The sequence below is a fragment of the Leptodactylus fuscus genome, chromosome 5 (genome assembly GCF_031893055.1).
Source record: "Leptodactylus fuscus isolate aLepFus1 chromosome 5, aLepFus1.hap2, whole genome shotgun sequence".
In the NCBI taxonomy this organism is placed as follows: domain Eukaryota; kingdom Metazoa; phylum Chordata; class Amphibia; order Anura; family Leptodactylidae; genus Leptodactylus; species Leptodactylus fuscus.
In genome coordinates, this window is record NC_134269.1 from 73,115,370 (window position 1) to 73,127,972 (window position 12,603).

The 12,603-nt window shown below is 39.7% G+C and overlaps 1 protein-coding gene across 1 annotated transcript in view; it reads left to right on the top strand.

The window, feature by feature from the left end:
* ATP8B4 (ATPase phospholipid transporting 8B4 (putative)) overlaps positions 1-12,603 on the top strand; it is a 152,934-nt gene that overhangs the window by 85,299 nt on the left and 55,032 nt on the right. Inside the window, exons 11-13 of the mRNA XM_075273372.1 lie at positions 8,294-8,452; positions 11,817-11,905; positions 12,080-12,276. Of these exons, the coding sequence (XP_075129473.1) occupies positions 8,294-8,452; positions 11,817-11,905; positions 12,080-12,276 (445 nt within the window). The remainder of the gene's footprint in view (positions 1-8,293; positions 8,453-11,816; positions 11,906-12,079; positions 12,277-12,603) is intronic.

Sequence of the window (12,603 nt, forward strand, 5' to 3'; positions counted from 1 at the left end):
ATTGTCAGTGTTGCTTTTTCAGGGACTTGGCAATCTGCTGCCTGAGACGAGATGCTCATCTTGCCTCATGACAGATGCGACCCAGCCTATAAAGAAACATGAGCCATTTACCAGCTTGTATCTGTGCATGTTTATATAGTGTGTGGACTTTCTGTAAGGGTGCTTCTGTAGCATAATCTCATTCTGGATTTGGGCTGCCGATGCATTCACTTGTAAGTAAAACACTGATTAATGGTGAATTATTTCTTACTGGCTTCACAGTAACATCACAAACATGTGGGTTATTAATGAGAAATAACCCATCATTAATCAATGTTCCACTTACTTAGTGGCAACCCCAGTCTGGAGTGTGGGTATACTGTGGCCAGGAATACTTTGTGTCAGCACCGTTAAGGCATCTGGTTCTAAGGAATAATATAGAAGGATGAGGTGAAAAGAGAAGAGTTAGTTTAGGGAGGATAAATGTAGAAGAGTTGGATTAAGGAATGCAATAGATCTGCCTAAGATATGTTTTGAGAGCACATTTGAAAGTGTAGACGCTGAGTAATAATTCAATTGTCTTCAGAAGCACTTTCCTTAGAATAAAAGTAACTTGAGAGACTTCTTAAAGGTGGGAGGTTTGGATTGAGGTTGTTAGTTATAGATCATTGGAAGAACAGAGAGCATGGGTATCGTGCTAGACAGAGATGAGTTCAGAGATTTAGGAGGGTGCAGCACTGTGGAGGGCCGTATAAGACCATAGTCCTAGAAAGTAGACCAGGCTGACTATGGAACTTCAGGTGCCACAAACCATGTTCTGGTGTATGTTATGAAAACGTCTGCATTATAAGGCATAATCGTTCCATCTTCTTCAGGAGTAGAAGCCATATGACAAACCAAAACGCTGTGAATTTTGCATTTTTATGATATAGACCACTCATGTTATGTTGCTCGATGGTAATTGTTTTCATTGACTTGATCAAACTTTAGACACACCTTAAGACTTTTATACTAATTGTTTCAACAGACTCCATTAGTCATAAAGGAAACCTTATTGAGAGGTTTTTTCAGGTCTTTTTGGACACTCGGGAAACCCCTTTAATGATCTTCATCTTGAAACAGTCATCGTTTATCTCTATTTATTTTTCAACCAAAACAGTCCAACACAATCTGGATGACTCTCGGGGAAAATGTAATTTCTCTTGCCTTGAAGTTTGAAGGTTTTTTTTTTTTGAGGTACTGTTTTGACATGGGTTAGAATCCAATATGAGTTGGTACATTTTCCAACAAACGGAGAAAAAGTTGGAGAAAATACACTAAGACTTTGAAAGCTGTCATGTTGATATAATGGTTTCCAAAATCAACGCATCAACTAATAATTGCATATTTTCAGTAAAAGGACTTAGCCTTTAAGTAATGCCATTGGACTAGTAAAAGAGAAAAGGATGATTTAAAGTAAATAATTTCGACAGTAAAATAAATTTTGCTAATTCGTTGTACAATGTTTATACCAAACCAGTGGTTATTTTATTTTCCATTTAAGATCTATTTAAATATAAAATTCCAGATCTGTATAGCTTTCATTACAAAGGAAGCAATTATCTGTATGTGACCTTTTCCATAATCCAAGAACCTTCTGTATTTGTAGAATGGGCTATATTAATACTGTGTGCATGCGGGTATTAGGTGGCTTTACATTTTCCACACTTCTCCAAATCTTCGCAGATCTTAATTTAGGTGGTTCATTCTGTTATGCATTACTTTACTATTTTAGGTTTCTGCTTTGAAGTACATTACAGCCCTCTTAAAACCGAAAGTATTTGCCTGTCATCACTTCCTTTCATGAAAGACAAAATGGTTTATTCCTCATTTTAGGATAGTCGGCAGAGCCATACAAATCATCACTTTTGACCAGTGGGACTAAATGCTCTCCAGAAACTGCTTGTGTTTAGCACACATAAAGTCTGCAATTTTTACGATGATCTCCACTGTTTTGAGAAATGTTGAGAAAATGAGACATGACCGTGTGGTGCCAAAAATAGTGGATGTATATTCCAGCTATGAGTTGGCATATTTAATGAAAAATGACTGTATTGGACGTGATATAATGGGTAGGCTATAGAAGCAAATTCTTTACAGTTCAGTCATGACTTAGGCAGATTAAAAATTTGCTTGCAGAAAAAACAAACTGTGCAGACTATGGATATGTTTCTGATATTCTGGTGACTATTAGAAAACTATTCTGAAAACCATGAAGCACTGGATGTAGAGAGCCCTGCTAATGCTTCCCAAGTCTTCCTCATCTTACACAGTACAGTCAGGTAGTATGAAGGAGTATCAACCTACTTAGCTACTAACTTGCCAAGAGCAAGAAAATAAGTCTGTACCCTAACTGTATTTGATTTATTGTACTTGAACACTTTATTTACTATATATTTTCCCATAACCCATAATTAATTAAACCCTTCTCATCACAGCCATTTTTCTCCCCACATTCAACAAGCCATATCTTTCTCATTTTTCCATTCCCACATGCTGCTAAGGGCTTATGTATTTTTTTTAGGACAAACTGTAAAGCTTAAGTCTTAAATTTTATTTTTTAAATAAGCTGGGGGAAGTGGAAACCCCCCTCACCCCAAAAACCCCCCATACCTGTCCCCCGTGCTCCGGTGTCCTCCCAACATGGTCCAGGCCTGATACCCGGTTGTTGTTTTGCATAGGAATTCATCGCTGGCTGTAATGTGCTGGGTCTCTTTAGTTGAAGCTGATGATTGGCCTCAGCAGTCATGTGACCACTGAAGCTAATCAGTGGCCTAAGGAAGGGACCCAGGGACGCCACAGAAAGTGATGTCCTGTGTCCTTCCCTGGGGTACTGATTGGCCTCAGTGGTCATGTGCGATGGGAACTTCCACCAGAATGGACCATGCTGGGAGGTGCAGAAACATCAGTGAGTATGTTTTGTTTTTTTCACATCCCTCGGCTTAATTAAAAAAATAACATCTTTGCCTGGACAACCCCTTTTAATAGTCTGGTAATGTACTGGAATTAGAGATAAACTACATTTGCACAAATTTCTTGTAAGGTTTGATTTTACAGTGTTTACTGCCCACTCTAAAGAGCTCATTTTCATATTGATAGATGTGACATCTTGGCAATGGAGGCACAAAGGGGAAAAAAACCATTTGTTCCAGATCCCCACCTATCTTTGAGGAACATTGAATATTTCAATCTAGAACCAACCTTTCTTTAATCCAGTTGCCTTCCTTCCAAGCCCCACTCTTTCTACCTTTTAGGAAGTTTAGTTCAAAGAAACCAATGGGTGTTTTAGATCTAGTGGCTAAGAAAGTACTTTGGAGTTGTCTAATTGTGAGCTGATTGCGATTGGGTCAATTGTGGGCTTAGTATTAATCTTCAACAATCGCTGGCCTAATGTAGAACACAAAAATTATATCTGAAAAGATCTCTGTAGAGAAAATACAGATTATTTCAGTAAATATTACCATATGATTGTGAAAGCCAATGTCTATAAACAGAACCTTTGAAGGTTGTCATGCTTTGTCTTCACATTTCCTATCTTGTTTGCATGAGTACTAATATATTATCGGTTTGTGCATACTTAAGTCATTCAGTAAGCATGCATTACAAATACAAAGTAAATTACATTGTGTTATAAATGAGTGAGACCATGGATACTTCAGCATTGGTGACCATGATGAAAATTGGTAAAACTTTTCTGGTCTGAACTTTGTGGCATTCCACAAATGTCTGGTACTTCTTTCATCAGCAGGAATTGTGCATGTTGATGGGCGTTCATTCGAGACCTAATGTTTTGCTAATTTGAGTTTGATTAGCTTAAAGTTTTATTTAGTTGAGAGCCAAATTGTAGCAACTTGAGATGAACAGGAGCGATAAACTTGTGGAATGGTTTGTAATGAGGGTAGAGTTTATTGTTTTTGGATTTTAACCATGACATTAACAATGATTACGCTTGGTAATCTGCTGTGGTATGCCTTTGCATAAATTTGCTGGTGTGTCGGAAAACGACAACCACAAATCATTTTTCAGTTTGCTGCTCAAGAAAAGTTTGAGTTGGAGCCGTTCGAGTAATCCCTAAGGGATATTTACATCTAAAAATAACCACAAGTAATATTTGCTCTTTTGTTGTTGTTGTTATTATTATTATTATTAATAATAATAATAATAATAATAATTAATAATAATTAGAGATGAGCGAGTAGTGAAATATTCGAGATTTGATATTCGTCTCGAGTAGAGCCTCAATATTCGACTACTCGATCGAATATCGAATCTCATTATAGTCTATGGGAAAAAATGCTCATTTCAGGGGAAACCACTATTCGACTAAAGGAGAGTCACCAAGTCCACGAGTAGCAGGAGGAGAGTGTTTAGGAGGAACGCTGTGCAGTTAAAGCACATGGACCGCATAGACCAGGGGTCTCAAACTCAACTCAGCATGTGGGCCGCAGAGCAAGATCCCAGCCAGTCGGCGGGCCGCACCGCGGCAAATTTAGCTCCACCCACTTTTATGTTGACTCCGCCCATTCATTTTTCATGTGCCCCCACACTGTATAATCCTCCTACAGTCACCCGTAAACTATATGTCCCCCCTCCATCTTTCCCCCAGTTACATATACACCCTTCATCTGCCCCCAGATTCATGTCCCCCCATCTCTGCCCTCAGATTCATGTCCCCCCATCTCTGCCCCTAGATTCATGTCCCCCCATCTCTGCCCCCAGATTCATGTCCCTCCATTTCTGCCCCCAGTTTCATGTCCCCCCATCTCTGCCCCCAGATTCATGTCCCTCCATTTCTGCCCCAGTGTCATGCCGTTCTCCCCCCTCCCTTCGTCTGCCCCCAGTGTCATGAGCCCCTTCATTCCACCTCAATGTTTAAAGAGGACCTTCCACCATTTTGCCCACAGGCAGTTCTATATACTGCCGGAAAGCTGACAGTGCGCTGAGTTCAGCACACTGTCAGCTTTCCCGATGTGGGCCCAGTGTGAAGAGCTTACGGTCCGGTACCGTAGCTCTTCTATGGTCAGAAGAGCGTCTCTGACACTCAGTCAGAGACGTCCTTCTTCACAGCACAGCCAATCGCGCTGTGCTGTGAGAGCCGGGAGGAACGCCCCCTCCCTCTGCTCGCAGTACTCGTCCATAGACGAGCATTATCAGGGAGGGAGGGGGCGTTCCTCCCGGCTCTCACAGCACAGCGCGATTGGCTGTGCTGTGAAGAAGGACGTCTCTGACTGAGTGTCAGAGACGCTCTTCTGACCATAGAAGAGCTACGGTACCGGACCGTAAGCTCTTCACACTGGGCCCACATCGGGAAAGCCGACAGTGTGCTGAACTCAGCGCACTGTCAGCTTTCCGGCAGTATATAAAACTGCCTGTGGGCAAAATGGTGAAACGTCCGGATTCAACTTGGATCCGGCGTCCCTAGGCTTGTGCGGGCCGCACAAAATTGTTCGGGGGGCCGCATGCGGCCCGCGGGCCACGAGTTTGAGACCCCTGGCATAGACTATAACGGGTCCATGCGCTTTAACTGCACAGCGCTTGCAGTTGCGCTGATATTCCATTCGGGGGGGGGGGAGGGGGGGTCCTCCTGCGGACTCCTTCCGGACGGGAGCCAAGCGCTAATGTGAATTTAATTGTCCTGCAGAACCAGCATTGATTGGCCGAATGCTATGCAGTGTATAGTATTCGGCCAATCAATGCTGGTTCTGCAGCAGGCTCGTCTTTGCTAGTCGGGAGAGCTGGCAGCTTTTGTTTATGCGGGAGCTGACTTTTTCTCATAGGAATGCATTGACCAGTGTTGATTGGCCGAATGCCATACAGTGTACAGCATTTGGCCAATCAACACTGGTTCTGCCAGAGGCTCGTCTGTGACGAGGCGGAGTCTAAGATCAGACCACAGCAGTCTCCATTGTGGTCTGATCTTAGACTCCGCCTTGTCACAGACGAGCCTCCGGCAGAACCAGCGTTGATTGGCCGAATGCTGTACACTGTATAGCATTCGGCCAATCAATGCTGGTTCTGAATCAAATCTTTACTGCGAATAGGAATAGTATTCGAATGAGTACGAGTATTTAGAATACCGTAGTATTCTATCGAATACCTACTCGATCGAATACTACTCGCTCATCTCTAATAATAATAATAATAATAATAATAATAATAATAATAATAATAACAACATTTATTTATATTGTGCCAACACAATCCACAAACCATAGGGTTTGTGTACAGACAGAATAAGACATTACAGAGTAAGTAAGTCTTTAATGTTTTTTTTTATAAACTGCAACAAAAACCACTGTTTGTTTTTTTTTAAGCAAATTTTCCAGGCCCACCCCCAAACCAGTGTACTGGAGAAAACAAAAGGGAACAAAAAACATGCCAAAAAACACCCAGACACTGCTTTCCAGTTCCTGAAGCAGATTATTTCTGCGTTCAAAAAACTCCAGTGAACGAACCCTTAGGCTAAGGCCCCACATTGCAGAAACACAGCTTTTTTTTGTTGCAGATTTTGTTGCATTTTCTTGAGCCAAAGCCTGGAATGGATTGAGCAGCAGGTAGAAGTATAAGAACTTCCTATATAGTTCCCATTCCTTCTGTAGCCATTCTTGGCTTTGGTTCAAAAAACTGCAACAAAATCTGCTACAAAAAAAAGCTGTGTTTCTGCAACGTGGGACCTCAGCCTTAGGATATGATCACATGACTGAATTTGGAGCTGAATTTTTAGCAGAGGTTACTGCCTGGCTGGTGCAGTAGTTTGCAAGGTTCGTTGAGGAATTTCAACAAGCAGAAAAATTCAGCTTCAAATTCCTGAAACTGAAATTTTTAGCTTGTACAAATTCCACCAAGTGAACATACCCTTAGTACATTATTTTTCTTGCATACATTATAAAATGTATTAATGTCTCACAGGTTGCTTTAGAGTATGCCTTAATATTGCATCTTCTCAATTTATCACGTGTGGTCTCTCGCTGCAGAAAATATTTCTCAACAATAAAAAAATATATATTCATATTTCAAATAAATGAAAGGAAACATTAATTTTTACATATAAATAAGCTTGCGGAATTTTAATCAATTATGCATGTAGATCTCTGCTAAAGTTAGAGCTAAAATTCCAAGCCTCCAATTTGCATGTGTGTTTTCTCTTGAATTGCAGACAATCTATATTTAAATCTTCTCTAGAATAAATGTAAATCTGTCAGGAAAAACGTGTGACAACGAAAAGTTTAACAAAAAAAAGATTGCATGCTTGACAATTTCTCTGAATTGGTAATCCAGGCATTGTGAAATTTAGAGCCTGTCAGATTCCTGCACCATTGCAAATGCATCATCATTCCTCGTGTGAGCTTGGAAAGTATTCAGTCCAAAGCTTAAATAAAGTAAATAAAATAAAGGTCAAAAGAAATCTGCAAAAACAGGATTAAAAAATAGTTTTCAGTCATTAAATTTAAAGCAACATGGGAATGAGATTTTGGTTTTCTTCCACATCTGTATATGTATTTTCTTTCTTTGAAAGTTTATTCATACTGTAATGCAGTTCATAGTTATGTAATAAAAAGACTGGATGGATAGATAGATAGATAGATAGATAGATAGATAGATAGATAGATAGATAGATAGAGATAGAATCAGCGTATATAGCTCTAACTTGTTAGGATACATACATCTGTGACTGACTAAAGGAGTATCACAAATTATATTAAGGTTTTATGAAATATATATTGTTTTCTATTTATTTTTACGTTTACTTAATGTATGACTCCATACTACGTTTACAGCACAAGTTGCTGCCAAAGGGAGAGCTGTTGAACGATGCGGTTAACGCTAGGTTCACACTAGCATTCGGCATTCTGTTCTTTGGGTCTGCTTAAGTGGAATTCTTAATCCGCTTAAAAAGCTGTTATCTGCAGAAACTATAATATAATATAGACTATAATGGGGTCCGCCGGGTTTACCCCCAGTTTCTGCTTGTAGCACTTTTGTCTCCGCATTTTTCAACCGGAATGGGGGACAGAAGCCCCCAACAGAGTGTGAACCTAGCGTTACTTATAGCTGTAGTAGTGTGTACAGTATGTGGGAAGTTAGTGCCCAGGGAACTCTGATACTACAGTGTCTAAATGTGTCTGTGTATGATCATGAGAAGCTTCACTGGTAAAAGTTAAGTTGTTTTCAATGTGTCTAGATTGTGTGGGTTTTTTTTGTTTTTTTTTAATTTTGTGACTATATACAGGGTTTGTTTATTTATTTATTTATTTATTTATTTATTTTTCTACAGGGGAAATCCTGTGTGAGCCCCCAAACAACAAGCTTGACAAGTTTAATGGAACATTAATTTGGAAAGACTGCAAGTATTCTCTGAATAATAGCAAGATGCTTTTGCGAGGATGTGTTCTAAGAAATACTGAATGGTGCTTTGGGATGGTCATCTTTGCAGGTATTCTGTTCATTTATAAAATCTTACTTAGGTTTCTGTAAGCTATAGGTATATGTCCCATTGTGTGTCCATACAGGTTAATGTTCTACATTTAACAGTTGTTGCTACTACTTGCCGATGGCTCATTCACTATATATGTCTGGGCAGTACTTGTACTTCCTTGCAGATTTGCAGTTGCCCAAGATTGTGCAGAAGTTGGCTGTCAGTGACAACCAAACTCCTCGAAGGAAAGGCATGGATGGTTTATTACTGTCCTTACCTTTCCACTGCATTGAGACATTGTTTCCCCAATTCCCACCATTCTGAATTTTTTTTCCAGCTTTCCAGTATGTCGTACAGAATACTAAATGGCACCCTTACAAACTACAATTTACAAATTGAAAGTTGTTACTTCCTATCTTGTTTAAAGTTTTATGAGGCAACCTGCCAGGAACATAGCCTGCCGATGTATTTCTTGAAGCTAATAATATCCTACTATTTAAACAAGACAAGGACCGATTAAAGTGCAGGTCATATAGGCCAATATCGGAATTGAATATTGTTATAGACTATTAACACAGATGATGACAATATAGTGGCTCCGTAGCACTGTTGCACTACAGCGCTGGAGTCCTGGGTTTAAATGTGATCAGGGAGATCTGCAAATCGTTTTTATGTTCTCCCCTTATATGTGAGTTTCCCCCCCATACTCCAAAGAAAGTACTGATAGGGAATTTAGATTGTGAACCCTATATGCAACATATGGCGTATAGAAATAAGAAAAGATATGGCGAACGGTTTGAAACTGTCATCCTAGATTTTACTTACCCCAAGCAATCTGGATACATGCCCAGAATATCTACTTCTAAAAAACCTCAGATGGGTCCACGTTCTATCTCAGGTAAGAGTCTCCCTTAAAGGAGTTGTCTGGTTTCTAGTACTGATAGCCTATTGTTAAGACACTCTGGATCTTGAAAGTTACGTGAACCAAGGTAATGTTTACCTACCACACTGCTCACTTGCCGTACAAAGTATAGCAGTGAGTGTAGGTACTGCAGCTCTGTCCCATTGAAGTCTCCCAAGAGCCATCTAGTATCTGTACAGGTGATCCCGACACCTGGGACCGCTGCAGATATAAAATTGATTGTCTATCCCAATGATAGACCCTCAATACTAAAAACCACATTAACCATTTAAGAAGAACAGGGCAATTTCCTCTTTAGGGTCAGTGCACACAGAGGTTTTTGGCGCTGATTTTGAAGCTAAATCCGCCTCAAAATCAGCCTCTAAAAAAAGCCTCCCAATAGAGTTCTGATTTTGAGGCGGATTCAGGGTCAAAATCGGCGCCAAACCTGTGTGCACTGACTCTTAGAGGCTATTAAAAGGTTTTATTCAGTTCAGTGGATTTTCTACTGCACATTTTAAGTTGTTTTAGTCATAGTTGTATATTGCACAAATCTCCTAGAACAATTTTCTCTATAATTGGATCATTATACTACTTTCCTTTTTATAGAGAGACTTGACAGTGTTGTCCACTGTTTCCTGTCTTATTTGGCCTGGCAGTAGAGCTGCTGGCTATAACCCTTAGAACTGTCCCCATCCATAAAGGAGTTACCAAAGAAAAGCGAGAAAACAGGACAGCATTCTTATCCTATGCATACGCTTCTGAGGACTGTGTACCTGATTGTTGAGCTTGGCAACCATTCTGGGTTGCACATCAACTGGGCTAAGTCCTCCTTTATACCCCTTGCCCTTATCCATCTGCAGCCACGGGGAGTCAGAGTGTGGACTAGAGATCACTGTGATCTGCAAGTATTTGGGAATTTACACTTGATATTATCATAGTCTTCTCCTAAATGAAAATATATACCCTGTATTGTCCAATTTCAACATAAAATTTAGCATTTTTATGCCTTTCAGCAGATGGCAATTCAAGTACCATTTAAAATCTACCAGAAAAATAGTACTCCCACCTGGCCTCTTTTATTTGGGTCTGTTCAATGACTAAACTGAAAATGACTGGTTTACAATGCCCCAAGCAATATGCTGGGACCTCTCTCCCAGACCCATTCTTGTACTACATAGCGGGTCAGCTACAATACATTAGACAATGGTTACTACCTGAGCTCTTACCGGGACTCATTGATCTATGGCTCATTCTTCAAACCCATTGCCTACTTAAAAGTACATGACTTCCTATTCATAGTTTGGCAGAGCAGGTATGGTGGCAGGCTAAATGAGTGACTGGGTATACTGATATCAGAGCTAAAACCCCACTGTGGCACAATCCAGGCCTGTAAGAGTTAAGTGGATTGACAGGCAATTGATCTCATGATTACTTTATGGGATCTGCACCCTGGGCAATCTGTATGGTGGTTGTGTGTTTGTTTTCTTTCATCACTTATGGTATTCCTTCAATGTGCCACATGCCCAATCCTTTAGCTACCTCCAGATTAGTCACAAGGTCCCGAATTTCTAACTACCTGCTTATGCTGAGGATTGTGGTCCCTGGGACCCCGTGGTTTGGTGTCAGCTATTTATTCACATTTTATTAATGTTAATATATCGTAGAAGTATTACCATGCCTTGGTGAAATGACATATATTCATTATGTGCTTGACAGATTAAACCTTTTAGGGTGTCCTCAAGTCAACTATGTTTGTTTCCCCCCTTCCTATAACAACAACATAGTCAGGTTTATATATTGTATGAGTGTTACTTGACTTTTGCTTGTCTACATCGAATGGAGAGAATTTTCTACCCCAATTTCCTTCAGAAGCTCATGTGCCCATTCAGAGTTTTGTTACTTGATGTCAAAAACTTGATTGAAAAATCATATTAGGATCTTCAGAAATCATTGTTCTTAATCAGAAAGGCCATAGTCTAGTGTTGGATGGCTCTCTGGATCCTTCTTTGTCCATGTACAGGAAACTGGTGAATTCAATTTTCTCTTATAGCTAAATACAAGGAGATAAGCTGCCCTATGAAATTTCATAAAGTATTAGGGCAATGGTGTAATTCTCTTTTGAGTGACTACAACTTCATCTTATAGATCAACACTACGGTCACTCGGTTGATAAATGACACTAAGGTAAATAGGGGAACCTGTGACCTCTCTAACCCTGTATTGTGCGTATTACTAGTTCACTAAAAGCAGTTGTCTTTGTATAGGTAGAGTTATTATTGAAGAGTTAGTTAAAGAGTATATTCTTTTCTGAAATCTACTTCTGCTGCCGTCTAATTAAAGCCTTTTAATATACTTATGTTCTCTGTTTATTTTGTATCATTTATTACTGTATGCCATCATGATACATGCCTGAAACATACAAACCTCATAAATATTTACATTTAGTAATGTCTCTGCTATACTGCTTTGTTTTCACAGGGCCAGATACTAAACTAATGCAGAACAGCGGGAAAACAAAGTTTAAAAGAACCAGCATTGATCGGCTTATGAACACACTGGTTTTATGGGTAAGTCATATGAGTAATGTTGGTTTTGTCTAATGCATGTCTGTAATATTCTGAAAACCTAGCCAATGTGTATCATAGAACAACAAAGCTTTCTGCTCGGTGTGCTGGGTGTTATGGTTGGAGGATTGAATTGGTGCTTGTCTGGGCAATCATTTTTTTCTGTCTGTATTCCAGATATTTGGCTTCCTAGTGTGCATGGGAGTTATTCTAGCCGTTGGAAACTCTATTTGGGAGCATCACGTAGGCAGCCGCTTTAGAGTCTACCTTCACTGGGATGAGCTGGTGGACAGTGCTGTGTTCTCAGGATTCCTCACATTCTGGTCTTACATTATCATTCTAAATACTGTAGTACCAATTTCTCTCTATGTAAGGTAAGCATAATAATCACACACAAGGGAAATGACATGTATACGCCTATATCTATAGCTATATCTATGAGTATGTTAAGTATAATTGTTTTGTAATACCTAACAGATAGATGGAGCCCAATCATAAATTTTGTGTCCTTTTTTATATATCAAATATCTCAAAAATAGCAGCTGTCGGCAGGAAATTCAAGAACCAAGACTTCATGTCATACTGTATTTGCATCAATTTTAGTTTCAATCCATAGTGTTGTCTTCTCTGTAACCTTTTCTATATCAGACCTCCCTCACCTACACTATATTGATGAAGCTTTCATAGTAAAATTAGCTTTC